This window comes from Dromaius novaehollandiae, chromosome 24, assembly GCF_036370855.1.
Source record: "Dromaius novaehollandiae isolate bDroNov1 chromosome 24, bDroNov1.hap1, whole genome shotgun sequence".
NCBI lineage: Eukaryota > Metazoa > Chordata > Aves > Casuariiformes > Dromaiidae > Dromaius > Dromaius novaehollandiae.
In genome coordinates, this window is record NC_088121.1 from 1,080,247 (window position 1) to 1,107,318 (window position 27,072).

Here is a 27,072-nt window from a genome sequence, read left to right on the forward strand (position 1 = left end):
ATCCACTTTGCCTTGGAAAACAGGCATTTCCTTTTTTCCAAGGCAAATGCTCTTCCTCAGAGTCATAAATAAATGCAGAGCAAAAAATGCTGTAGCACTGCCTGCACCAACATGCCAAGGAGCAGAGCGAGCTTCTTTTCTACCCAAAAAGTTTTAGGAGGAGCCCTTGAAGGGGAGGAAAGAAAAAGGAAGTGATGGAGACTATAAATAGGCAGCTTTGGGGAATACTCTTCTAGGCTCCAGAGAATCACTCCCTGGCTACCAGCCTCCCTCCGTTTCAGCTTCATTTCCAAGCAGCAGGCTCAGCAAACCTCCCGGAGGTCATCTGCAGCGAGCTGCTGCTCTGGAAGTCTCGTGGCTGTTCTCTTTGCAGTGGGCTTGCTGTCTGTGTAACATGCATGTGTCTGCCAATAGCTGTTCCAGTCAGGCCTGAAATCTGAAATCTCCTTTCTCCCTTCTTCCCTCATCTCTCAACTAGACCGTTTACTTCCACACTTCGTTAAACCACCCCAGCATCACTGCTGTTGTGGAAGTCGTGGCAATAGCCAAGAAACAAGATGGGATCTCGCAGGATCTGTCGTGTGGGTTCGGAATCATTCATCTGTTCAACAGCAAGTCAGAGCCGACAAATCTGGCTGCCAAGGACAGAGGGTAGGTACCTTCTGCATGGGGGAAATGGAGCTCACTGGTGTTTTGCTGAATGCCGTAAAGTGCTACGGCAACATACACAATTACTTTTTGGGGGATGGAAAAGGTGGTCCTGTGACTGCAAAAACAAACCTAGGATTTAAAAGACTGGAATTCTGTGCTATTGGAAAAGCAGTAATGGGGTTGTCCCCTAACAGAGAATTCATGGTAACAAAGTAGGGATAGGTTTCTTATTAATGAATAGAGGCATTGCAGAAAATGTGCTTTAGGATGAATTTACTGACTCTTTCGTATTTGGTTTGTGCTCTTTGATTTCAGACTCAAGCTATACCATGGGACACCCCGTGCGTTAATGCATCCACTTTTCCAGGATCCTGTAGAAAGTAAGCAGCAGCAAGATGTTACTTGTCACTCACTTCTTTGTAGTCCTTGCTCTCCAAATATGTATTGTCTTTATTTGGTAGATGTGTTCCCCCTGTATTAGCGTACAAAGCTTCTGGCTGCATGTGCGAGAACGCAGATCAGCCAGGCAGAGTGGAAGCTACTAGGCAGGGGAGAGAAGAGGTTCTGTGAATCCTGGCAAGACAAGCTGACACCGTGGCCCAAAACAAATGGGTTTCAGTTATTTATTTGTAGGTATTGATCAGACATGGCTCACAAAGCAAGGACTGCACATCATAAAAGATGAAATACAAGAGGACGTTGCCTTGCATAGTGTGTAACTGAGACCTTTGTCCTTCTGAATGTTGTTGGTACTTGTCGGTTTGCTCACTGCTTTCCCGAAGGCTGGAAGTGAATTTGCTAGCTGAACAACTGTCTGGCCAGTGTGCGGGGCTAAAGAGGTGACCTCATCTCACCCGGGGAAGAAGGAAAGAAAATTCGCTTTGCTTTTTACCAGGCACAAAAATGCTGGTGCTCGGTCAAGAAAAAGGTGGGAAAGTCTAGCAGGGGCTGCAGACAGGCAGGGTTACAGCAGCCTTGGCTCAAATCAGCTTAACGTGACCCACAGGGGTGGCCATGGTCTGCGCCCTCGTGATGCTAAGCAGACACATGCCTCCGTGTTTCAAGCGCTGGGGTTGCCTGGTGGGTTTTAGTACCAGGACAGAAAAGGTGAGAGAATGTGAGTCTAAATAAGTTTATTTGTATATATGGTTATAATTTTGTCTCGTTTTGAGAGGCAATATCCCCTTTGCACTGTGAAAGAAATTTTGTGCAGTTCTGGCACATTTCAAGGGAAGTGGAGGTAGATTTAGAAATGCTCTTATAAGCAGCACAGTGGAAATAAAATGTGAGAGTGATAGGGTGCTGTTCCAAGAAGACTTGTTGGATTTGGAAGCTGATAGCTGCCTTGTTCCAGGTGGGGCCCTTCACAGAAAGTCACCTTATGAAAGGCACCTATTTTTGTCTATTGAAACAGAAGTCTCCTAGCGCTAGACATAAGCACGTATTCTATAGCTAAGACTGAGAATGCACCGACAAGTGATAGGAATAAGTTTTCTGATTGCCCTGTGATGAAGGTCAGTAAAGATGCTTGAAAATACTGAACATTGTCTTTCTGTGACAGCCCATTAGAAAGCTTTCTGCTGTCTATACAGTGCTTTTTGTTCGGAGAAGGCAACTTGGGTCTGTTGCTATTTGAGAGGCATAATTGGTATCTGAATAATAGTCCTTCCCAAGCGCTCAGGATAGCAGCATAGTCACTAGAAATAGCGAGTGTTTCTTGTAACCAGAAAGAGTCGCCCTATTTTTCCATTTGATGTGAAAACAGTCGTAACTTCTTAATTCCATGAATGGCAAATGCTTCTTGGTAGCTTGAAAGTAGAGATGTAGCTCGAGACTCTCGAAGGCGCTTGGGATATGTTGTGCATCAATGCATGGAATGGTGGTTTCTTCATTCTTGTGCTGAAAGGGAATCTAAACTTCCACAGCAGCTCCAGAACAAGTTGCTTGTGATTGGAAGATGAGCTGCACTGCATCTGTCATTTCAGTTTTCCCCATCTCATGATTTTGCTGCTTTGAAGAAGTAAAATGGACATTTAAGATGTTTTGTTAAAAGCAAGCGTCCCACATAGCCCTACCGAGGCTACCTGTGCTCAATTAAGTTTTTGTTTCCCTCTATGTATGAAGGACAGAAATACCAAAGTGCATTTTAACTGGTTCTGTAAAAGCCTTATTCTGTCCTGAGAAGGACTCTGTTACTTTTCTTTGGAAGATTTGCTTATATGGGAACAACAAAAACTGCAAGATAAAGGAGCAACAAGAGCTGTTTTATTGAAAGGGGTTGAATTTTTCTAGGTTGTTGCAGCTTTGTGTGAATCTAGGCACTGCTGCTTTGCTTACTTCTGTTTGCTCAGCTTGGCATTCATTGTGGTTATTCTGAAGCGGCAGAATGTGAAGATCTGTGGAGCCAGAATTCCCACAAAGCTGAGCACGAAAAAGGCTCTTTATTCAGGGGTTCAGGGATGTGTGTTATTGTTAGCCTGGGAAAAACATAACTTTTAAAATTCAGGTTTTGCTTTGCTCCTAAAATGTTCATTTACCGATAAAGCACTGTTGTCAGAGAAGTTAAGACTGTGTCCCCATGGTTTTAATCATTTCATCATGTTTTCTCTTATTTAGAGAATAAGTACATGACAGTGATGGAGAACAGTCACCTGCAATACACCTTGAGGCCCCACCTGCCCCTGGAGACAATATTTCACCTCTTTCCTGAAAACCTTCTGATGTCTGGGCTGCAGAAAGTTCCTGGCTTGCTGTCTGCCCGTGGAGACACAAGTAAGGGCCCCTTCATTTTGTTTCTGCCTGTGTCGGTCAAAGCGCAGCCTGACGCAGTACTGCTCGGGGCTGCTCCCGTGCTGCTGAGTGCACCGGGCTCCTGGTGCAGGGTGCGGGCAGGACGGGCAGGGCCCGGCGGGCAGCGGCATCCGTTTTCTGGGCACGCTGACGAATGCTCGGCGGTGCCTCTGGGCTGCGTGGGCCAGCTGAGGACGGCCAGCTGTCCTCTCTCTCCAGCGTGGTTACTGGGAAAGGGAAGCTCCCCCCTGGGTAGGCCGGTGGGCCTTGAGGTCTGTGTACAGATATCCAGGGAGAAAACTGCTTTCTGGGTCTGTCCCTTTGAGGTGGCAGTTGTCTCTCAAATGTCTCTGCTTCTGTAGTCAGGTTAGTGATCCTCTGTGAACACCTCTAACGGTCTGCAAAGCAGGACGTAAACGTAGCGGCCTGACCTCCCAGGCCAGGCAGCCAGCTTCTTCCTTCCTGCTGTCGTTTGCATGCGCCCTCGTCTACCTGCAAGGAGCGTTGGCTCTGTCTTTATTGTGCTAGCAAAATGCACTGACAAACAGAGCAATCAGTCAGTCACATCTCACTGCTGCAATGTCATAAATAGAGGAGCTGCAATAATATCTTGCACGCAGTTGATTGCCATTGGAACTCCTCGGCCGGATTTTATGAACCAACGTGTGCTTGAGTCGCCGGTGCCCCTTTAAAAAAGGCAGCTCCTGTGCTGGTCTTAATGGGCCAGCTTTTGTTGTTTTCTATGAATTATATGGAGAAATCATAGGTGGGAACAAGTGGAAAAGGAAAGGTTTACAGTGTACTTGCTTTTTTATTTCTTTGTGATTTCAGAATGTCTAGTGTTTGGTGCTTGAGCTTAAAGTAGTGTCTTTATTGCCTTGATGGCTCTTCACTGCTGCGTTGTGCAAGTGCTGTGGGCGAAGGCAGCTCAGTCCAAGTGCTTGGCCGCCTGTCAATTGTCCTCCGAGATGCCCGTGTTATTTATACGTGCGGAAAAGGGCAGGAAGGTGGTGGTAATCATAGGGTGCTTAGTTGAGGGCTTCCTCAGAAGTAGTAAGGAACTTCCTCTCAAGAGGCTGCTGAGATGAGTAACCAGAGTCTCTGCAGCAGCCAGCACACGATGGGGACTCTGCACTGGGATCGGGGTGTCCACGGCTCAGGCTGCGTGCAGGGAGCACCCACCGCTTCCTTGGGAGCGGCCTTCCCTCAGCGTGCGTGGAAATGGCACAGGAAGGGATGCATGCAGCTGATGGCTCTGGCAGTTCTCTGCATGGAGAAAAATAAGAGTCAGGTGAAATTTCAGGGTGTCTTTCCTGCAGCCTGAGGCCAAACCTCGGATATCCGGGTGGGTCGTCCGTGTGCACGATACCACAGTACAGTTCCTTTAAGCGTAATGCAGCGGTGCAGAGGCTCAGAAGCGCGAGCGCGTCTCGTCTGCTGGAGCAGGCTGCTCCGAAGGAGAAAGGAGGCTGTCGGGATCCTGGCTGTAAAGCAGTCCCGGATGCAGCTCCCTGCTCCTGCCGCGTGCCGGGACATCAGGTGCCGTGCCGGGAACACGTCTCCGGGCAGCATCTGCTGCCTCCCCGAGGAGAGCGGAAACACGGGGGCCTGCGCCCTGGGCTAGCCTTGTCCCTGCCGAATCCGCTCTGCGTCACGGGCGTTACCCAAGGGGAGGTTCGGCACAAGTCTCGTCAGACGGATCTGCTGAACGCAGGGTGAGATGTGCAGCCGTGGGAGCGATGAGCATCGGTAACGGGAGCAGCGTGCTGAACGCGGCTGTGCCTTTCCTCCGGGATCTGGAGGCGCTTGGCAGAGGTGACTGTCGGAGCCTTGCAGCTCCTCGGTGATTAGGCAGGTCTGTCCTCGCTCCCAGCCGGAGCCGAGGGGGGTGAGAGGGGAACCGATGGCCCGAGGGCTCGTGCGCAGACGCCGAGCTCGGCCGGCCCTTCCCTCCCCTCGGCGCTCTGCTCGGACCCTGCGACCCCTTACTCGTGTCGCAAATCAGAATTATCGGCTGTCGCCCCCGAGGCGTGCGCTGGGAAGGGCCTTTCTCGGAGGGTGCTTGCTGCTACGAGAGGCAGCGTTTAACCTTGTAGAGCCTGACAGTGACACAAGCAGGCAACAGTGAGGAGCACTGCAGCAGTAAATGAGGAATTTGCTTTTAACCACTTCCTACAAGGAAAACAAACATAATGGAGCATTTCACCCAGAAAGCAGAATAATGCAAAATACAAACTGCTGTAGAGATTACTGGATAGGAGAAAATAGGGCAGGAGGAGACCTTGGGAGCACTCGTGGTGTGAGCCCTGCATCGAGGCAGCAGCAGCTGTACCTCTGTTCCACATGCAGATTTGCTAATTTGTTCTTGCTGCCTCTGTCTCTTCTCCTTCCTGCACCAGCAACCCGTTTCAGCGCCTAAATATATCTGTTATAAAGGCTTTCTCAGTACCCACTGTGAGCTTCCCGTGCTCAAGACTGCCCTCCAGACACAGATCAAAACACTGCAAAAGGAATGACCCGGTCTGCTGAAAAGGTGACGAAATCGGGCACTGGCGAGTGTGGCCAGGCCCTCGTTCGCGGCTCCTGCAGCGCTGTTCCCCGAAGCGTTAAACTCCAGAAGGTTCTGAGTAATCTCTGTCACAGGACAATTAAACCAGCAGAGCTCTGTAGTGCCTTGTAGCGGGGACTGTGGAGCTCATAAATATTTACAAGAATGGTAAAACATGTAGTCTGAAACTGTTTAAGCTTTAATAGAGCCCCCACTGCGAAACTCTGAGGGACTGAATTGTTCCAAGGGAGGAAGCTCCCGGCCCGACCTCCCCAAACTCACGTGCGTTAATCTGTGCTAATGCGAAGCCTCGGGGGACTGTCGCCAGCGGGCACAGTGACGCCAGCGGGAAGAGATGACCTTGCTGCTCTGAAGTGCTTTCAGAATGAGCTCCCGGGCAGCGTGCTGGGCTCTGCTTTTACCGAGAAGCCTGGTGGCAGGGCCCGGAGAAAAACGATGGGAGCAGGTCCCGCTCCAAACCCGGGATTCGGAGGACGGTTCCTCCAAATGTCCGACTTGTCCGGGTTGTGGAACGCTAGCAGTCCCGGTTGAGCGCTGGAATCGCCTGCTTAGGGGCTTGGTAGTCTGCATCGCTGGCGCCCGTCAGCCTGGAGGTCTCTTCAAGGAAGCGCTTTAACACTAATGAGCTGAGGATCCTCGGTCTGTGTTATGGTGCAAGTCGAGCAGCACGTCTTACTGCTCTGTTCCGACTTTGAAAATTCGCTTCCGTGTCAGAAGTTACTGTTCTCAGGGTGTTGGAAACTCTCCTGAGTTCCGACATGAAGTATTGAGCAAATTCCCTCTGCTTTTTACTTGGAAAGAGGTACCGCGGACTTCTCTGGAATTTTCCTTTCATAGAGATGTAGTCATAGCATTTTGTATCTAATCCTTAAAAATGTCAAAATGGTTTCATTCTGTTCTCTTTTCTGTTAATTGCTTTACTGCCTGGAAACTTCTGTGGATAAATAACGGTTCATTTAATTACAGTCATTCAGCTGAGTCTTGGGAGAAGCCTTTGCAACCTGTTTAAAATTGTCCTTGTTCATGATGGCGTTCTGGATAGCGGGAGATCTGGCAAGTCCGGAGGGATGAGATTCCGGCACACTGTGAGCCCTCGTAAATCTTTACCTGTGAATTTCAGAGCGTTGTGGTTTGAGTTGATACCACTAAAATTATGGGATCTGAAAAGTCAGAATAAAAAGACAGTATCAGTTCTTCAGTTGAATTATTCTTCAGCTTACTGCTTAGAAAACCCTACTGATGACCACTTCTTGGTTTGCATCAATTAATGTTAAAACCATTAGTGTTACAGCGAGGTCTCCAAAGCAGTCGAGTCCCCAGTGCTGTTCAGACCACCGCACGAAAGCGTAACGGTGAAATGGCCGCAGCTCGGCGTGCCCGGAGGAGCAGCAGCCTCCTCGGAGCCCTCGGCCGTAGACAGAAAACTGGCGATAGTCTGAAAATCTGGGAGCAGAACCACTTGTAACACAGGCCTCTAAAGCATTTCTAACCATTTTGCCAGCTTTTGGAGCCTTTGCCCTTGCTAGCAGGTAGGAGTTATGTTTCCCTGCGTCCTTAGTAAACATCTGCATGTGTGTATTGAGCCGTGTACCCCCAGCAGCGCAGAGCATTAGTCCCATCTTGTGGCTGATGAGAGAAGTATTATTTTGGCATTAAAATTGCACAAACCCATGGTCGTTGCTTTCCTGGCTTTTGCTTTTGCTTCACTGGCCAGATGACTCTACTTTCTTGCCAAAACGCCTCTCTTGAGCATCAGGCTTCAGCAGGAGAGAGAGCCCACATGGAGCTGTGTGCTCTACATGGGATTACGGCTAATCGACGGCTGCCTCGTGCTCCTGCGGCCTCCCGCGTGGCAGCGGTGCGGGAGGCGGTTCGCAGACCTGATGTGCTGCGGAGTCTGGGTGAACTGCAGTGCTTCACTGGGAGACTTGGTAAATGTGGGACTGCTGCGCAAGTGTAACGGGATCGTGACTGTGGCATCCCGAATGCTGCTCATCGTCACTCTTCCAGCTAGTGACTTTATGTTCAATTAATTCGTTGCAAAAAGCCTAAAGTTTCTAATTACTATTTTTAGTGACAAAGTTTTTTAATATTTGTGTTTTAAAGGAAAGATTTATTAGCAGGAGTTAGCAGACTCCTTTGCTTCTGCTTTTCCCCCCCTTAAGCGAAAGAGCCAAGCAATAAACAGCAGTAGTACACTGGATATAAAGGAACAGGATGCTTGAAATTGGTTTACAAGAGGTAGTTTAGGCAAAATGTACCCTGTAATTTGATAGACTGAAACATAAGATAACAGAGGATATGGAACGTGTAAAGTGTATTTGATTTCTGAAATCACATTAAGGCTGATTCCAGCTTTGCTCGCCCTAATGTGTTAGGAGCTCCTCCGTTCCTCGGAGCCCTGAGAGCTCTTCTCCAGCCCGTGAACTCGTTGTGTTTAACGCTGTTTTCAGGAGCTCCCTGGCCTCTGCCTCCCGCACGGCGTGGGTTTGTTGGGGCCGCCGTTTGGGTGCCCCTCGGGAAGGGAGCTCCGAGGGGACGCGTTGCTGCCCTGCGCCCTTTCCAGCCGGGCACTGGGGACGCGCGGGCACCCGGGCGTCCCTGGGTTTCGCCCTTGCTCCTTTGCTTTGCGGTTGTGCTCCGAAGGAAGACGAGCCGGCTCTGGCTAAGAATTACTGTGGGAAATTCGGAGCGCTTGTCACGGCCTGATGTGATGGGAAATTGCTTGGTCATTTCACTGTGGCAAGGGTTGCCCGAGTCCATCCTCCCCTTAGTACCACCCTGCAGTGCTTGTCGGGCTGTCAGGCTTGAGGAGACAAGGAGGCTTGATGGCTATCATATTTCATTAGGCTCAGGATGGTAAATTTAATAGCAGGAGAGGGGAGAACACGCTACACTTGCTGGAGAAGAATATAGGTAGTGTCAGGAAACTTAGCTGGAATGGTAACAGATGCTGCTTCGTCTGTATAATGCACTTTTATCAGATGGCTGGATGGTAGAATTTATTATTAGCAGCATTTTTAACGAGAACATGAACTGCCCTGAGATGTCCTCTTGTTTGAGCTGTGGGAGGATGAGGGCTCTGCTCCCGTCCTCTCCGGGCTATTCCCCCCCGAGCGGCAGCGGGCCTGCGATGGGCGGCAAGGGAGCCCCTCCGGTTACCGATGAAGTCCTCCCGCGACCGCGGTGTAACGTGTGGCTGGCTGCCTTGTCTTTCCAGATGATTGCTTTCTGAAACCACGGCTCATGAAATCAGTCACATGCTATCTGGATAAACTCTCCATCCATCTGTACCCTTCTTTGGAGGAATTCGAGGAAGAGCTGCTGGATTTACTGAACAGTGATCGTTTACTTAAGGTAGTGCCAAGAGAATTACAATAGGAGAAAGTACGATAAATAAGCAACAAGGTCAGTGCTTTGTTTTCAGGTGGAGCGAAAACATTTAGATAAATTCCATTAGCATGTTTGTTCTGCCTGGAGTATCCTATTTTTGCCATGAAAGTCTTTTTCTTGCTTTACTTAATTTTTTGGGGGTTAGTACACAGGAATTTTGTGTAGGTTTTGTTTTGAATAGCCAAACCCTAATACGTAGAACTTTGGTCAGCTCTGTATTGAAAGTGGAAAGATGAGATTTAATGTTTGTTCCAAGTCTCTTTAAGAGTCACATCATTTAGTGAGCAGCAGAGACCTCAAGCAAAGTCCTTGTTTGTTTGTCAGATTTGCACTGAATCTGCTGTTAAGATGAAACACTTTAATATCCAGCAGTCACTCTGGGGCAGGTTCCACTTTTATTAGTTTATGACTGATTGCCTAAATTTTCCTTTTCTCTTCGAGCCCCTGAACGCACGTCAGTGGCTGGGGAAGAGGCCCCGGCGGGGAGCCGAGCCGCTCGAGCGCGTGGCTGGGTTGCAGGGTGCCTCCGGCCCCGATTCAGGCCGTTCCCACCCTGAAGGCTCGGCCTTGCGGGGTGCTGAGTGCCCCCCATCTACCCCGTGCGTGCGCCTGGAGTCCAAGTCAGGATTAGACCCAGGGCGTTGCTTTTCCACGGGCTTTGTTTCATTGGTGTGTGCAAAGGCCTCTTCCAGAGAGATGCCGGAGCGCGGGGGCCGCCCGGGTGGGAGCTGCGGCCCGCCGCCCCTCTGCGGAGCGCTGGGGAGGGAGGGAGGGGCGGTGGGGCCGTGAGTCTGCAGAGGGGCCGACCCAGCCGGACGGCATCCGCAGCGTTAGTGCGTCTTCTGCCTCGGCTGAAGATTCCTCCTTCCCTTCCCGGCCCCGGGGACCTGCCCTCCAGCCCGCTGCTGCGCGTTTCCCAGGCGCGCGTTGCCGTTCAAGGCTGCAACTTATCCTTTCTGGAAAACTTGTGTGTCCCAGGCGAACTCCACGCCGGATGGCACCGCGGTCGCCGTCCAGGAGCGACGGCTGCGCGTCGGCGTCCACAACGGCTTGCGCTTTGTCCAGGCGCCCCAGGTGGCCGTGCTGGTGCCGGAGGCGGAGGTGGTGCGGAGGCACTCTGCGAGCTTCCTCGGGAAGCAGGGCTCCAGCTCCAGCGCCAGGTAAAGAGCGAGAACCGTAGCTGCTGCCGGGCTGCCGCCTTCGCCAAGGGCCCCAGTCGCTTTCCTCTCCCGCCTGGCAGGCTCCTGCCTGCAGGGCTAGAGCTGCCGACCCTGCCTCTCCCCTTCCCTCCTCCTGGCACATTTTTGTTAGACTGAAGCTTGAATAACTCCCTGTGCTGTCTGTTAGCCTGTTTTCTGGTGCTTTGCTCAGTGCCTCGCAAAGCGGAGTCAGCCGCGCATCCCAAATAAATACTCTTGGCAATTGCTTTTTAATCCTCCCTTTTGTTGTGCTCCAACACAGCAGAGCAGGTCAAGCTCTGGTTCTGAGGAGTCGCATTCATTTGACCGAAATGGTTCGTCACCCGGCGTTCGCAATCTTCTTCCAGCTTGAGTACGTCTTCTGTGCGTCGGGGGGAGCCGACGGGAAGGTAGGGATGAACTGCGCACTCACAGATAATCTCTTATCTTTCATCTAGAAGCATAGAAAAGCCTTAGAAACCAGTCAAGGCTTTGCTGACGATCCTTAACTGGCCACACGCCCCGAGGGACGGCAGTGACTGCTTCACAGCTGCTCTGGTTACTCAGTGACACTTCTAAAGTTTCTCTGAATTATTAAAGAATATAAATCTGCACCTGATGGACCAGAGTCCTTTTGAGTAACTAATATTCTGCCCAGATTTCACCATCCTGTATTATCAAGACAAGAGACAAATGGCACCCTCTGAGCTATTCTTGTCTGCTGCATAATTAGTGCAGGCATTTTGAGACATGTGTTAACCATTCAGTAGCTCCTTCCTGAAAGGTTAAGGTCTCGAGTCCTGTAAGGAAAAATGGAATTTTCTTGCTAGTGCGTGGCTTTCTGACTTTTGAAATGCTGGATTGCGCTGCATGTGGTCTAGCTAGACAACAATTCTGGGTTCTTCAACCTGCTAAACTAGTATCCCATGTCTAGGTGAGATAAAAATGGGAGAGAGGCACTGCCCTTGCAGTTCAGAATTATAGGTTACATGTATTTTAATGAAGCCATTTTTTCTCAGGACTCCATTGATTTCCCCCCCCCCCCCCCCATTAACATCAGGACAGTTTGGAATGAAGCAAGAAACAATTTTGTGAAAATTTTCTTAAATAAAAGGGACTTGGATAAGACAGGGAATTTGTTGAATGCCTCACCTTTTGGTCAAGTGAAAATATGATTCAGATAAACAGTATACATCCTGCAACGTCTATAGTGAGGAGGGTTTTTTAACACTTAAAAAAGAGCAACCTTTTATAAATGTGATGAACAATGGTAAGTTAAAGGTTTTTGGGTTTTGTTTCCCTCCCCAAGCATGTTTAAAAACTTGCTGGTTTTAGCAGTGATAGTTGGGTTATTTTTCAACGTTTCCAACTCGTGCCATGATCTTGTCTTATATCAGGAAGCAAATGCACCATTTTTCACAGAAATGGTTGATAATGTAGGAGAAAAAGATGTTGTGCCCTTCAGACTCAAACTGGAATGACCTCAAAAATCACAGAAGCAAAGCTCAAAACATTTGCTATTTCTTGAGAAATCTCTTGGATATCTGTTGTATAGTTGCAGCATTTTCTTATCCAAACTCCAGTTTCTGCAGGGTTTCAGTATTTTGTACCTTTTCCTGGCTTATTTTAACACATCGCTGCTTTTTAATTATTTCTGAATAATGAAGTGTTTTTCATTAGCCGGAGCAATCACAAGATCTTGTGCTTGATAAATTTCTTCTTCGCTTCCCGTTGTTTTCCCCCCCCACAATCGGTCTTTGCTGTGGCAGTGCTCCGCTCACTCATTAAGTGCACTAGTGGAAAAAAGTTGTTTGTTTTTTAAAAATGACTATTGACTAGCATCTCAGATTTGCAACTTGACAGATGGGGAACATAAAGCAGAAGAGAGAGCACACTGAATAAAGGCATCCTCCCAACAACAGACTTATTAATCTTGGTAAAAACTACTAAAAATGCGAGTGCTTATTAGGCACTACTCTGCCTTTATGAATACAATTACTGTATGCATCCCTGGTTTTGTAAATTGGAATTGCGACTACCTTTGGCTCATTGGTCTCTCAGTGTCTTCGATTAGGAGCCCAGCTCGGCCAGCTCGTATTGGAGCTTTACTGACGGACTGAAAGAGCATCGATGCAGTGATTCCTTCTGGCCTTTAAATCCCGCTGCCAGTCCCTTCCACTGCATTCCCTGGCTGATGTCCTAGAAGACAGCCCACTCCTCCATTCCCATCTCTCCATCTCCTTTACTAGCCCTGCGTTTCACCCAGGAGCAGCTTCCCACTTGACCCTGGGAGCATCTGGGGCGAATCCCAGCGGCAACCGGCCGTGCCCCGGGAGCTGAGGGCAGGACGTCATCCCGCTTCCCGCCTAGAAAGGCCTGTAGCTTGTTTGTCGGCGTTCGGTTTTGCGCTTGCCCGAGAGCGGGTGTCAGCTAGCCCTCTGCCCCGGAGGGCTCCTGGGGGCCGTGGGGCCGCTTGGTCCGTAACGGGTAGCGGGGCAGTTGCCTCGTCTGCCCTCTTGTCTCACCGGGTTCCACTGTGGTGGAGGGGTGTCAGGAAAGGTGTGACAGTCGCACGAGGAGAGGTATGAAAGTGGGCCAGGCTTAAATCGTTCAGGCTCTGCTTCCTGGGAGGACGGGGGAGCAATCTGCTGTCTCGCACGCCGGCATGCATGCTATCCGTGTCCTCTGCTCAGGAGGTAAAATGCGTCAAGAATAGAGTCTGCGGGGGGGATTACAGATAATCCTGCTTCCCCGCGGGGAAGGAGGGAGGGAAGGAGAAAATCGTTAGTGGTGAAATCATTGGAATCTCATCAGGCTCTTTTACAAGTGAGTCTTTCTATTAGTTTTAACTACTGCTGGAGATTTTGACTGTCATCACATTTAAATATTCGCTTCTACCTTTGAAGATTATAAACCTTAGAGGCAGGAGGGAAAATTGCACTTCACTGCACAGTATCTTCTAGGATCGAACAATAGCTCCCTTTGCTGCTCGTGTGCAGTATCCAAAGAACTGCTCCACTCGTAGGACGAGGCAAATATCTCCTATGGAAATGTCAAAGTGCTTTCAGCAGCACCGTGTGTAATGTGTCGCAAATGGGCTTATTAAATCATTTTAATTATATGTTGTTAAATTTTTCCACTGTGTATATGTATATGGAGAAATTTAGCCTGCAGCAGTCCTGGAGTGTTCTGGCAGACTGATTTGGAGAATTTCAGCCTTTTTTAATTTAAAAAAGGCTGCTCTTTAGAATGCAGCACAAAAATAAGCTTTATGCTGACAAGAAAGATTAACCCCTCACATTCTTTTCTGGAATGCCGAGGTTTTTCTGAGAGTTCAAATGTGACTTTCTCCAGCCCTTAATCATGAGAAATCTCTGTATCGATCGTGCCTGCAAAGATCGTGTTTGCTAACGTAGATTTAGTGACCATTTGCATGTATTCTGTTACATCATTCCATTTTTTGGAGGTTAAAATGAACCCTAACAGACCATTACGCGAACTGTGGCTAGCGAGGCGGGAGCTGCTCCTTCCTGTCGTGCCATTTGCCTAACTGCGGGACGGCACTGGTGCTGGACGGGAGCCCGGAGAAACCCCTCCCTGAGCGGCGGGCGACGTGTCCCTGCCCGGCCCGGGGAAGGCGTTGGCCGCCTTGACACCCGCGGAGCTGGGAAGCTGCGCTGTTTCCTCTGCTGGGTTCCAACGGCCCGCTGCGTGCCGGGGGGACGAAGCCCTGGCGGACATCGGTGCGGTATTGACTGAGCAGCCGGAGCCCGTCTGCGGCCGCCTGAGCCGCTGCGCAGGGGAGGACGTGCCGATGGATGCGGCAGCAGCGAGGCTGTGCTGCACGGCTTCGCCCACGTGTGCCTTGCTGTGCTGTATCTTAGCAGACAGAGATGCAAGCAGGATAAAGATCTAATTCCGGGAGGTACAAAGTTTAGCAATGCCTGTTGTCAGCGGGGAAGCGCTTGCTGCGGCACGTCTCTATTCCCTCCCCTAGCAACTGCCGCCCGGCAGAGCGCGGCTCGGCGCTTGTCGAGCGCTACGTCAGCTCTCTGCCCAAGCCGGCACCTCCAGAGATCCTTTGCTGTTCCTGCCATTAGTCTGGCGTGATGGAGTGGCCGAATCAATAGCGATTGATTTGTTATGAGGCCCTAATTGTCCCACTAAGATGGCTGTGAGAGGGTCATTGATAATGCAGTAAATGTCTTCTCTCATTAGAGCTGTCCAAAGCAAAACTGGGGGAAAATATGGGTATTTATAAAAGTGGCACATGCATGCCAGGCCAAAGGGATTTGTATTGATTGGGAGAGGAAAATCTGAGAAGAGCTGTGCCGTTGGAAATTAGATATTGGATTCAACTCATTTAAAAAGCTAAAACCTAAGGACCTGCAGAGGTTTGGGTCTCAGAATGCATATGTTTTTTAACTGTGCTAACAAACTCGGTTTTATTTTCAGCTCAAGTTGAGTTCCTAGGTTTAATTAAGAGCAGAGAAAAACAAAATCCCCTTAGTGTGTGTAATGCTGGTGGAAGGGACCAGCTGGAAAGCCCTGCAAGGTGAAGCAATCAGTTAATTGCAGCCCTGGCGTGCGCGGGCGATGGCTGGCTCTGTCCCCTTCGCCGTGTGTTGGGGACGTGCTGGGTGCTCGGCCCCGCGCCAGGGCAGCGGCAGCCCGCGTGGCCCACTGCCCGCGCAGCCCGCGGTGCCTTGGGATGTCCCCGCGACCGCTCTCGTCCTGTGCCGGGCGGCCTGCGCCGTCGCTTGCACCGCGGGGAAGGTGGGCGAGGACCGGCACCGCCTGACGTCCGGCTGTGCCGCGAGCCGGCCGGGTGAACGCAATTACCCTCCGCCTCCTCCGTGCGGAGCGCTTAATCCCAAAGCTGATTGCCAAGCTAATCGCGGTAGCCTGTGCTGTAATTAGCACTTAGCAAGGAGCTGTAAGAATGATTTCAAACACTGATAGAGACCTGTAAGTTTGTTCTTATACACGCTCTTCCATAACCTTCGATTTTAAGGGGAGGCTGTTAAAGTGATTGGGTAAGTGGAACCCTTTAGCCTCTTTTTAGAATACATTTCCCATCTTTGAGGAGTAGATGGTCAAAAATGTATCATTTAAATGCAGCTATTTGAGTGAGAGAGTTATAGTTCTTTAATGAGCTCTCTGTCCTTATTGCAGAGACCTAATCACTTTCTATACATAGGACGAATTCTCTTCTCATGGAACATTGTCCCAATTATTATGGCAATGGTGATAATAAATTCCTAGTAAAATCTGCTAGCACTTCCATTTATAAACTCTTGCTCATACTGCTTGGCTGAAAATGTTCACTTGGAGCCAAGCATTGGCCAAAAAAAGACTAATTGCAGAAAAGGAGAGGTGGGGTTGTCTTTATCTCAGTCTATGTATGTTAAGTGCAAGGGATAAAAAACCCTATTTTTGGAAAGCACTATATTGCGTTTTGTTGATCCAGAATATAGAGCTATAGTTCCTTGCATAATTTTGTAAAGGAATGAGGTAAAATTATCTCAGAATGCGGTTGTCTAATATATTGCAACTGTAGAATGCAGAAAAGGGAATAATTTCAGTGATGTGTTAGTTAAACTGAGTACATACAAGAAAAATAAGTGTGCAAGTGGGAAGAGTGATACAATGATTACAGTGAGAAAGTAGGATTCATATCTGTATGCAGCTGTAGCCATGATTTTGTTTAACCTCAAACAGAAACACGACTTTGTACATGATTTTATCTGTCTGCACTGCCAGTGGTAGAGAGTGGAGGGGAGACAAGCGTTGTAAACGTGTGAGCAAGCCAGCCCAGTAATCTTTAACTGAGAGGTATAAATGGTCCCGAACGCTGTACACGGGATCAACGCTCTGTCCCTGTCCCTCAGAAAAGTATTGCCGGTGTGTCTTTGCACCTGAAAAGTCAGTGATTTGAAGAGAATGTTGTGCTCTGCCAAAAATGGGTCTGGAAAGACCAAGTGCTTGAAAGTGGCACGTCTCAAAAATGTGCTGAAAGCAGTGGTAAGCGATTTCTATAATATTGGAGTCAGGGGTGGAAAATGTATAGCTGCAGATAAGAGCCCTAGTTTATTTGATGGCATTCATTCTTTTATATTATACTAACACTGGAGCACTGTTTTGCGCCAACCTTCATCAGGTACCAGAGGTTTAGAGCTGCTCAGCAGGAAGAAAAAACCCTCTTTACTGTTAGTATGTAGATGGTTTTCTCACCTCAGAGAGTGTAACTTTGCCTTCCCCATCGCTTCCCACCCTTGCACCCAAACCAAAACCAGCCCGGAGGCCTGTCTCCTTAACGATAGACATCGGACTGTCAGAGGTACATGGGCAGTCTCTTCAGCCTGTTCTCCGAGTGTATAAAACTGCCGTTTTGGCAGTGACAGGTGAAACGGTAAATGGCATTTCTGTTATGGGCTGTGCGAGCTCAAAGATGTGCTGTCCCTTCGAGGCCACGTTTTGTGACCTGCTCTTTGGTGCTTTCTTTCGTTGCAGCACAAAGTGGTCCGTATGAAGAATTCCAGAAATACACAAACAGTGAAAGCCTGCTCGTCCTCTTTTAGGGTAGAGAGAGGTACTGTAGGAAGTGTGACACAATTTTTCTAAAGGCAGAAGAGAGTCTACCATAAATTCTGAATGCTACAAAACTTTATTGCTCACTGGGCAGAAAACGGCTGATGATTATTTAACCTATTTTTATTTTGTCACCTCCGTGACCGCGGTATGGCTCCTGTGCTAACGCGTGGGTCCCGACGCTCATCGCGCTCCCTTTTTCCCGTTTCCCTAGGCCCTGTCCGCCGCGCCTCTGAGCAAGGCAGCCTACATGCACTCGGTCCGGTGGGCCGCGTGGAGCCCCTTCCTGGGCTCCGGCTCCTCGGAGGTGGCGGTGCCCCTGCGGGGAGGCACTCGGCACAACCCCGGCCACGTCCTGGTGTACAAGACCCCCCCAAACAGCGCCAGCTCTGCAAAGGTAAGGGACGCTTGTGTGAGTTCTTCGGTGCTTGTGTGAGTTCTTCTGCATTGCAGACACATGTGAACGTCCAGTTGGCTTTCAGGACAGGCCCAGCGTGGGGCCTTTCCATTTAAAAAGCTCCTTAGAAGAATCTCAAGTGCCCAGGCAATAGGGAGGCTCTTAGCAAATCTGTGGGTGAATAAAGAATCATGAGGAAAGAGCAAGGATAACAACCTGCCAATATACACGTGTGCTATACATAGTGCGCCTACATTATCAGCTGCTGTTTTGCTTTAATTATTTATGGTGAATATGCAGACTGACCTGTCATATAGTTGGTGAACATGTTACTTACTGTGATACTTGTTGGAGGCCATCATTACTTGAGCTATTTTATCCTAAGTGATGTACATACATATAACAGGTAGAAGACCTTGCTGCAAAGTGTTTGTGGTTTATCAGTAAAAAGAAATTACTACTGGGGAAGGATCTCACAAAAGAGTGTCTGAGTTGTTTCCGGAATTCCATAATGGGGCTAAACTGCACGGATTGCTCTCTGCCACGGACACAAAGCTGAACGGCTGCGTAGCTTGCTCCGTTGTAGATTGGGTCGTTCACGTTCACATGTATTTGTGTAAAAGGCAGAGCGCTTGAGTCTACTCCCTAGCTTAATTTTAAGTAGCCAGTGAAATATATGTGCATGTTCTTAACTCAGCAAAATTTTATGCCTCAGGTAGGCTGTAGAAAGAGTTTGCAAATGTTTGTTTCTGCAAGTGGACAGATTTTTGGTGATGTTATTAAAATGTAAATCCCTGCCAGCTCTGCCTCCGTATGCCTGGAAAGACACTTCTTGCACTGTAGTTTTTCTGACTGCAGGGTGAGAAAATTGGCTCTCTTTTCAGAGATATGAAAGAGTATGTACATAGCACATTTTCTTTTAAAAGCATTTCATTTCACTTCAACATTTCAGGTGAGGCAATTCGAGTCTGGTACTGTCCAATTCCACGTTTCCACTGATTCAGAAGAACATCTTGCAGCTTCTACAGATATCTTAAGTAAAGACGGAGAAGATTCAGAGAAGCCTCCTACACCATCTCCGCGTGAGTGTTTTCCATATTGGTGGTATTTAAAGTGTAGAGTGTAGCATCAGTATCTGATCAGAAGCAAAAACAGTACTTCAGATGAAGTTCAGTGAACTAGTTTGTGAATTATCATAGTGAATCAAGCTTACATCAGTTTGAATTCAACTCTCATTTTTACTTTTTAATTTGCAAAATGCAACTGTGACATTAGAACTCAGCCATGTGCAAAAACCACAGTAATTTCCAGGATGTCGTCAACCATTCGTATTCCGGGTCACTGTAACAGTATTTGGGGGCTTCTGTGTTGAACTGCTGCAAACTCCTGGAAGAGCCTTACAGCCACACAGAAATGTATTGCTCCCTGCTGCTGGCACTACTTGTCTCTTTAAACTCTTAGTCCTTCCAGATGGTTGAGGATGGAAGAGTTGTCAATTATAGACTGAATAATAAATAATCTTGTTTAGCTGCAGTTTATGGAACGTGACAGCAACGCATTTAATCAGCATGTACCTCTAACGCAAGTGAATCTGTTCCAGGGTCTAGCTGAGAAAAAACCAGGCCTGCATACGTGTATGTGCACATCTGAATATATATATATAGCACAAGAATACCAGATGGTAGGATTTTCAGCACTGATCTGTTATGTGTATTGAAGACAGAAATAAAATTTCCATTGACTTTGACTTGGGAATGGAGTTAAATCAATGCCCAGTGCTCTTGAAAATCCTTTCCAGCTCCTATTCCTTTGTTTCCATCTGCTCTCTTTCATGATTGTCAGGAAACAAACTCATAGATCTTGATTCCTATCTGAACTTTCCACCCCAGAATGTGGGATCAAAATAAGAGAAAACGAATTTGCTTATTTATGTGGCTTGGAATAATTTGATTGTTTCACCATGGATTCTGCAGTGAAGAATGTTCCTCTTTCATTGAAAGTCACTCTGCTCTGTTGTTCTTAATCTCTTTCAATCTATCTATGGATGTGCAAACCAGATTGCTCTCAACTTAACTGCCTGTTTAAACATCAATATGTGAGTTTATTACCTTATTAATGTGGCATTGTTACTGAAGTCTGTAGGGCCATTTGTACTTGAGGGGCTGCCAGAGAAGTCATCTGTTAGTAAATGTTTTGCAGTACGGACAAGTGCTAGTTTTAACCCTGAATTGCCTGTTGGGCAGCCGGTTTTTGTGTTCTGTGGTGGCTTTCACATAACGGTGACCTGTTCTGCAGGCGGAGGCCTGTGTCATCCATCACTAACAGGCGGCTTATTTCAGATGTGCCACTGCACGCGAGGAAGGAGCCGTGCCGGGTTTCTGCAGCTGATGATTAAGCCTGGAGCGAATCTTTTCATAGCTGGGCAGGCAGGAGCGGAGGCCCAGAGAAGGAGCTTGCTTCCCTGCCACGCGGAGCTCTGTCCGGTAGCCCCGGCCCTTGGCAGCACACCAGCTTTGGGGCCGGCAGGGCCTTCCCAGGCGTGCCGCCCACGGGACGGGCGCGAGCGAGGGTGCTCAGCCTGTGCTGCCCTGCGCTGCCCCAAAGCTGGGGTCAGTCTCTCTTCGGGAGCACCTCGGAGTCACCTGCAGCATCTCCGGCCTCCCCGTTCGCTCTGCGGGCTTGTGCCTTCCTGTCTCGCTATCGCTGCTGTCGCACCCTTTACAACGTGGGAGCTTTAGCTCCCATATGAAGTGGAACCTCATGTATAGCAAAGTGTCATGGAACAGCATAATCTGGGAAATTATCTGTTTTATAGCTTGCCATTTATAATGTTACTTTATTACTTGACTGCTGAAATCCTTTGAATTAGGTCTTAGTTTCTCCCATTTCCTCTACAGCTTCGTTCCCGCTCTTGCCTGCGTTCCCATGCAAGTCTCGGTCTTTAAATACGTAACAGCTGTTAAGTTATGACCGAGCCTTTTCTCTTTGAATATCTTACAAACTTGGGTGGTTCTTGTGGTAAGCCTGATGTTGTAGCTGTGAGCTTAAGTGAAGCGCTTGGGCTCGCCGGCCCCAGCGGTGCCTGGGGTTTGGGGAGCAGCGCGGGCTCGGTCCCGCGCCCTGCCGCGGAGCTGCCGTGCTGCTTCCACGAGATGGCAGTGGCACCGTGGGTTTGCCGGGGACGCCGCCGACCCGCTTCGGCTCGCCAGCCTTCGGGCTCTGTGGGCTTGGGCTTGTGGGTTTAAAGCAGAAATCCTGGAAGGTCAATTGGAGCGATTTAGCGGTTTGGAGTGTGGGGAGATACCGGGTCAGGCTCTCCTTGGTACAGCCGTGAGGCTGTTGGGAGGTTCCTGATGCTGCTTGAAGGATCTCTTACAAATGCGATCTTGCTAGTTTCAGTCAGTAACATGCAGCGAGCTGCCATGTGGCAAAAAGAAGTAAGTGTGTCTTAACATGTACCATACTCGGAAGCCACGCGGGGGGGACCGAGGAAAGCTGTGCCAGCATGCAAAATAACATCGCGCTCCAGTTCTGCGTGCGGGGGAGCTTGCTGTAGCTGATGGTCTGGACTAGCTAATTACCACCAAAATAGCACGGCGCGTAGCCAAGCGGGGAGCCAGGGGACGTGCCGGGAAGCGTCGGAGCCGGTCCCCGAGCCGGTGCCCGCGGGCGGTGCGGGCGTGCCGAGCTGACCGGCGTGCGGAGCCCGTGCAGGCACCGCGGCCTGGCCGGGGCTGCCCTGCGTCCCGCTTGCCCTGCCGTCGGAAACGCTGTGGCAGACGCGCAGGCTACGGCTGCGCTGGGCAGTGCTGTACTGCAACACACTGCAGTCACGGAGTTAGGGCCTTGCTGGGTTAAGAGTTATTCCTCGTCCCCAAAGAACCTGTACTCTAAGGGAGTGATTCTGATACGACAGTAAGTAGTGGAGTCTGTGGGGAGAGCTGCTGTCTCCTGTTAGGCAAACCGATCCCCTTGGAGGGGCTGGACGAGCCCTTCTCCCGGTCGGGGAGCGGGTGTGCGGGTAACACTCGGAGGCACGTTGCGTCCCGGCCTTGCAGCCGGAGCGGGACGCGTGTCGCGCGTGGCAGGCTGGGGCCGCCTCCCGCGAGTGCCGGGCTGCGAAACTTGCAGGGCTGCATCTGGAAGATGAAGATGTACTGGTGACGCTGCTGCTGAAGAGGCATTGTGGATAGCTGCAAGCCCCGGATGAACGCCCGGGAGGGCTGTTCGCGTGCTCGCAGCCTCCTGCCTTGACCGCTCCTGGTTTATTAACGTTAAGCGTGTCGTTTGAGGTAAGAGCGCCTCTGTATTATATGCTTCAGGCGGCATCCCAAGGCTTGCCAGCCTCTCTGCTGCCTCTGCCTCTGCCCCCAGCGTGCTTGTGGCTGGGCTTGTCTGATTACGGAAACCTCTTCCCTTTAACTGGCCGAGCACCTATTTTTAATTGCGTGCTTGGTCTCTGTTTGAGTAGGTGTGTTCGTGGCCGGTGGCGAAAGCCGAGTTTGTGCTGTGCGGGTGCTCCCCGGCGTCGCGCAGCCCGGGGCCCTGTCCGGCCCGCTGGCAGCACGCACGGGTCGCGGCGTGCCCTCGGGATTTCGGAGGGTGCACGAGCCTGGCCTTGGCACCGGGGCGGCCGCAGCCCTGCCGGCCAGCCCCGCGCTTGCTCCCCTGCTCCTCCTGCGTCCCTGCCTCCCGGAACAGCCGCCCGGTTCCTCTGCCTGAACTGCAGCAGGTTGCCAAGCAACAGCCGGGTTGCGGTGGCCTCGGTCCTCCCGGTCCTCCCGCAGGCACCGCTTCCTGGGGTAGCAAATGCCTCCGGGTAAAAGAGGCACCTCGGTCTGCGTCCAGTCGTCAGCGCAACGCCCGTGTGCGTTCCCGTGCACAGCGACGTGCGTCCGTCCGCGGGAGCCCTCGGCTTCCCCGCGGGTCCCTGGGAATCTCCGGTTCCTTGTTGGTAAATCTTCCGCGAAAGGGACAGGCTGCACTCTGCAAGGCCGGAGTTAGGCTGGGGACAAGCGTGAGCAGTGGGCCTGGAAATGGGGGGTACCGGGCAAAAAGCAGCCCAGCGCCCGCGCGCCCTTGCACGGCAACGCGGGTGCCCGCACGGGCAGACGAGAAGTGCAGGAGTCTGTTTGCATTTTTGATTAACTTCTTCTGTCGGGGGTTTCTCTGCCAAGAGCAAATGGCTTCAGAGGTTTGTTACGTGATCAAGTGACAGAAACGCTGAATGAAAAATCCTAACAATTTTTTGACAGCCGCATTTGGCAAGCAGAAACTGCCTGCAGAGTAATAGGATGTCAGGAAAAATTAATCTCTGGACAGGCCTGGAAACTTGCTGCAGTTGGCAACCTAATTTTTCTTTTGTCTCAGAGAATTTGGGAAGGCTTTCTAGAATGAAGTTAGCTTTTAGCATCGCTTGGAAGACAGTCGTTTACTCTAGCCTCTTACTGCTGCATTATAGATGATAGGCAGCTGGAAAGTCTCTCATGTAGCGTGATATGGTAATCGCTTCTGGATGCGTGCTTCCTGAAGAGCCACTAAAGCCTCCTGGAGAACTTTGATAAACAGTCTATTTAAAGACAATTCCGCTTATACCCTCGATTTTTCAGGCTTCTGGTATTACAGCGAGGCACGTTTGCCTGGAAACAGTTCAGTGGCTTAGCGGTTTGTCTGTTCTGACTGGCTTTTGTCCCCTCAAGAAAGTGTCCCCGTTTTGGAGATGCCGCAGCCTCTTCAGACACCAGCTGTGGCACCACAATATCGGCCTCGCTGGGGAAAAAGAGCTCCAGCAGCGGTCGTGCGGCTCGCCTGCCAGCGGAAGGAGGACAGGCTAGCAGAATCTAGGTGGTACGTGTGCTGAATCGCCGCACGGAAAGTGTCAGATTTCTGGAGCATCGCTAGATTTTAGTGCTTCACCTCGGATAAGGATAGGTACAGCATTGCGGGGTGGCTTAAGGACAGGCAGCTCCCCGCCACGCCGTGAGGATGCTCCAGCGGGGCAGGTGAGGTTCCCTTCTCTGAGTTTGGTTAAACTGTTTTAAGTTGTGGTTATTTTTGATGTGGATGAGGCAATTTCGGAAACGACCTCTGTGGATTTTCCCGATTCTCGGGGGTGCCGTGAGTCGCAGCTAAGTCGCGGAGGTGGCTGGGTCGGAGGGATGGCTGTGGTCGCCTTCCTTCCCCAACAAGAGCATCGCTCTCCTCGCCCCGTCGGAGCGGTGGGGCTGAGCTGCTCCGCTCTTTTCCTTCCCGTCGTGCCCTCTCGCTTCAGCTTTTGAGTCGTTTCAGAGCACGGAGCTGGGCTGGCGGACAGCGGCCGAGCCCAGCGTCGCCACTCGTGCCTCCGGCCACCGCGGCGGCTCTGGCAGAGCAGACGCTGTTGCCCTTCCTCCTGCTGAGGAGGAGAAGAGGCGACGTAAGGTGAGGTCCCGGCTGCCCGACCTCCCTCCCGGGTAGACGCTTCTCTTCGCGGAGCCCTTCAGGGTCCCGCGCTCCGTTTGCGTGAGCGAGCCCCGGAGCGGGCGTTCGTTGCCCCGTGCAGCGGCAGAAGCGTGCGGTGACGGGGATTAGCGGAGGCAGCTACCTGTGGCTCGTATCGAACGGCAGCGCGGTGGCAGGAGGCGGGCTGCTGCGCGCGGGGAGCGAGCGGGTCCCGGCGCCTTTCCGTTCGCATCGCCCAGGCGACAGCGGAGGTCCGTGCCGCTTGTGCGCAGAGCCTAGCTATCAGCTCCCATCAGGCTAGCTGCAGCCCGAAGGGAAGCTGGAGCTTCTGGCTGATGTTTTTACTCTGCTTTTTTTTCCCCTCTTTAATAACAACGACTCAGAGTGGCAGTTCCCTACTACGTAGGCTTTGCTGGAAAATAACTGGCAGAGACATTTTTAAGGTGCCTTTCTTGCCTTCAGCTCGGAAGGCACAAGCCTTACTGACACTGGCCTTTCCAGCTGAGGATGGGGGCTGAGATGATGTGCTATGGAAAGGACTACGTAGACCTTCAGGCCCTCCATCCTAAAGTGCGCAGGAGATCATCCCTGCTGTTGAGGCTGCCTCACTCTCGCTTGCTCAGTGCACAGGAGAGGCGTTTTTGAAATGGCTCGTACGTTATGGGAGACCCTTTGGCTGCTGTTACTTCAGTCCCATTTACCACCTGGGACATGATCGGTTAATTTTGTTCTCCTGGGCATCTTGGGCATTAATTCTGCAACAGGCCTGCTTAGGTGTCTCGTGGCTCCAGAGCTGACTTGTTCACTGTGATCAGAGCTAATGCTTGTTTTACCTATTTAGAAAGTTCACAGCAATTATAAGTTCACAGCTGTACTTAACACAATTCGTTAGGTTAGATCCATGTTAATGATGGCTGCTGATGTAGCATGACCGCACAGCTCACTTCTTCTAGCAGCTTTTGGAAGAGCAGTGAGCAGATACCGCGCAGCTGCTTCGCAGAGCTCCAAGTACAGTAACGTTCCAGCAACGGAGCGAGGTGAGCAGCTCCAAAAGAGGCCATGTGCAAAAAGCAATTTTGCACCCCAAGCTGCTGAAAAGAGCATTTTATTCACTTTTTTAGAGCTTCATTGGAAAACTTATCACCATCTGGTCCTTCTGGCTGAGGAAGGCTGAGTAATCTTCTGTTGACTTGATTACTAGTTGTGCTGCAAACCAGTATTTTATGCCTTACAGAGCAACCGTCCTATGATGGTGCCCAAATAACAGTACTTGCTGCGTACATTCCCGCTGTTGTTGCATCCTTGTGTTCTGCATTTCAGAAAATAGCAGGCATTAGGGAAAGGCTCGTGAACTGTCGCGAGTACCAGCATCCGTAGATTATACGCATTCCAGGTGTTCTGGGCAGCAGCAGTCTGAATCCTGAAATCTGGCTGGAATCTCACTTTCCACAAACAGGAAAACCACAAACTAACTTGAGTTTCTGCCTCTTACCTCCACTGAGGATATAGTTAAGTCTGCTTGACGCTTTATCAGCTATTTTGTGCTCCCGCACGTTTTAGTGCCATTTTCGGTAGAGCCTGAAATTTGCTCGAAGTGATGCTGTTCCCTGGGTGTATGCAGACCCATCTACCGTGTGACAGCATAGGTGCTTTTCTCTGGAGATTTATAGGACAGCCGGACAGAGAAAGATCTTGGATTACTCCAGATCAGTACGGTTCCACAGCGATGGCTGAACGATTGGATGCTTTATCAGAACACTTGAAGGTGACATGATTTCAGTAACTGTTGAGGTGCTATGCTAATACTTTGTTTTATTTTGAGCTATATCTGCCTTTACTGTATTTGCGAAATGCCTCAGTGTCGTACATCTACAGCAATGCGTGTAGCTTCATTCTGCGCTGCTCTAAATCAGTGGTCTAACACGTCCTCTGGGAACCCCGCGGTAGCTCTGCCCTGCCGACAGCTCCTGTGCCCTGTGTGTTTCTATGCACGGTCGTTTTAAGAATGGCCAGAGTCGTTCTAATGGAAAGAAAACAGTATTTTAGACAGAAGGGAAACGGGGCAATTTGCTTTGGAAAATGTTCAGAACGAAATAGCTGAAATATATGTGGTAGTGAAAGCAAAATAAAGTCTTAACATTGCCAGAAAACATCTGTGTTCCTAGCCTGTTCTAAAGGATTTGCTGCTTAGTGCAACAGCAAGTTCATCTTGTGCCAGTGAACAAGTAGACCAGCCAAATATAAACACAATAAAACTCATATGGTTTCAGGGCATGAATGTAGGAACAGATGAAAGTAGCGACAAGAAGTAATGGAAGGGCTATGAAAACCTTAAGTATCCCAAAACTTTCGCGTCTCATTAGGCAATCCACTTAGTACCACGTGGCTTTAAGGGAAGCTGCGGCCCTGCCCGGAGATAGGGGAGCTGTGTTTTACAACAGGAAAACACTAACTGGCAGATTTAGCCCAATTCCTGGCAAAATAACCGACGGCTCTGGAGAAGTGCTACATTTCCACCCCTCCCAGGTAATAAGCCTGTTGGAAAAACAAGGCAAACAAGCGGCTGAGAAACAGTAGGCCACCTCACTGAACGGGTTCAGCTCTCTGAAAAATAAGCTGATAGGTAACAGAAGTTGTATCGCGTTAGACGCTGATCAAAAGCAAAGCTGCCGCTGGCTTTAGCGCAGGCAGCCTGTGGCGCTTGACGTATCCGAATCCGGGTGTTTGCAGCATCGCTAGAATGTGTCTTTCTGCCTCCCCCAGGTTCAGCATCTTCGCCTCGGACGATGGCCTCCAGCCAGGGCCCGGGGGTAAGTGCTGGCCGTGCCGACTGCTCGGGGCTGCCCCGGCTGCAGCTGGCCGTGAGCTACCTGCCTCCCCTACGTTCCACCCAAGGCAGAGAAATACCTGCTCCTGACTTTGTTTACATATTTACAGACATGTTACAGTGTTCAGTTGTTAAAATCTATGGCAGATAAATGAAGTTTGGAGGTAGGAGTGTGGGAGGTTAGAAGACTGTTTTCCCCAGCAGCATAACTCAGGCCTAAGTAGTAAATGACAGA

At 50.1% G+C, this 27,072-nt stretch overlaps 1 protein-coding gene across 4 annotated transcripts in view; it reads left to right on the forward strand.

The window, feature by feature from the left end:
- NPHP4 (nephrocystin 4) overlaps window positions 1-27,072 on the forward strand; it is a 53,842-nt gene that overhangs the window by 5,402 nt on the left and 21,368 nt on the right. For 3 of the 4 annotated variants that reach the window (XM_064525377.1, XM_064525379.1, XM_064525380.1), the window contains exons 4-12: window positions 479-651; window positions 967-1,031; window positions 3,268-3,423; window positions 9,231-9,367; window positions 10,382-10,563; window positions 10,865-10,991; window positions 17,387-17,569; window positions 18,522-18,651; window positions 26,774-26,820. In XM_064525377.1, coding sequence (XP_064381447.1) covers window positions 479-651; window positions 967-1,031; window positions 3,268-3,423; window positions 9,231-9,367; window positions 10,382-10,563; window positions 10,865-10,991; window positions 17,387-17,569; window positions 18,522-18,651; window positions 26,774-26,820 — 1,200 coding nt within the window. The remainder of the gene's footprint in view (window positions 1-478; window positions 652-966; window positions 1,032-3,267; window positions 3,424-9,230; window positions 9,368-10,381; window positions 10,564-10,864; window positions 10,992-17,386; window positions 17,570-18,521; window positions 18,652-26,773; window positions 26,821-27,072) is intronic. The other variant, XM_064525378.1, reaches the window with a different exon arrangement.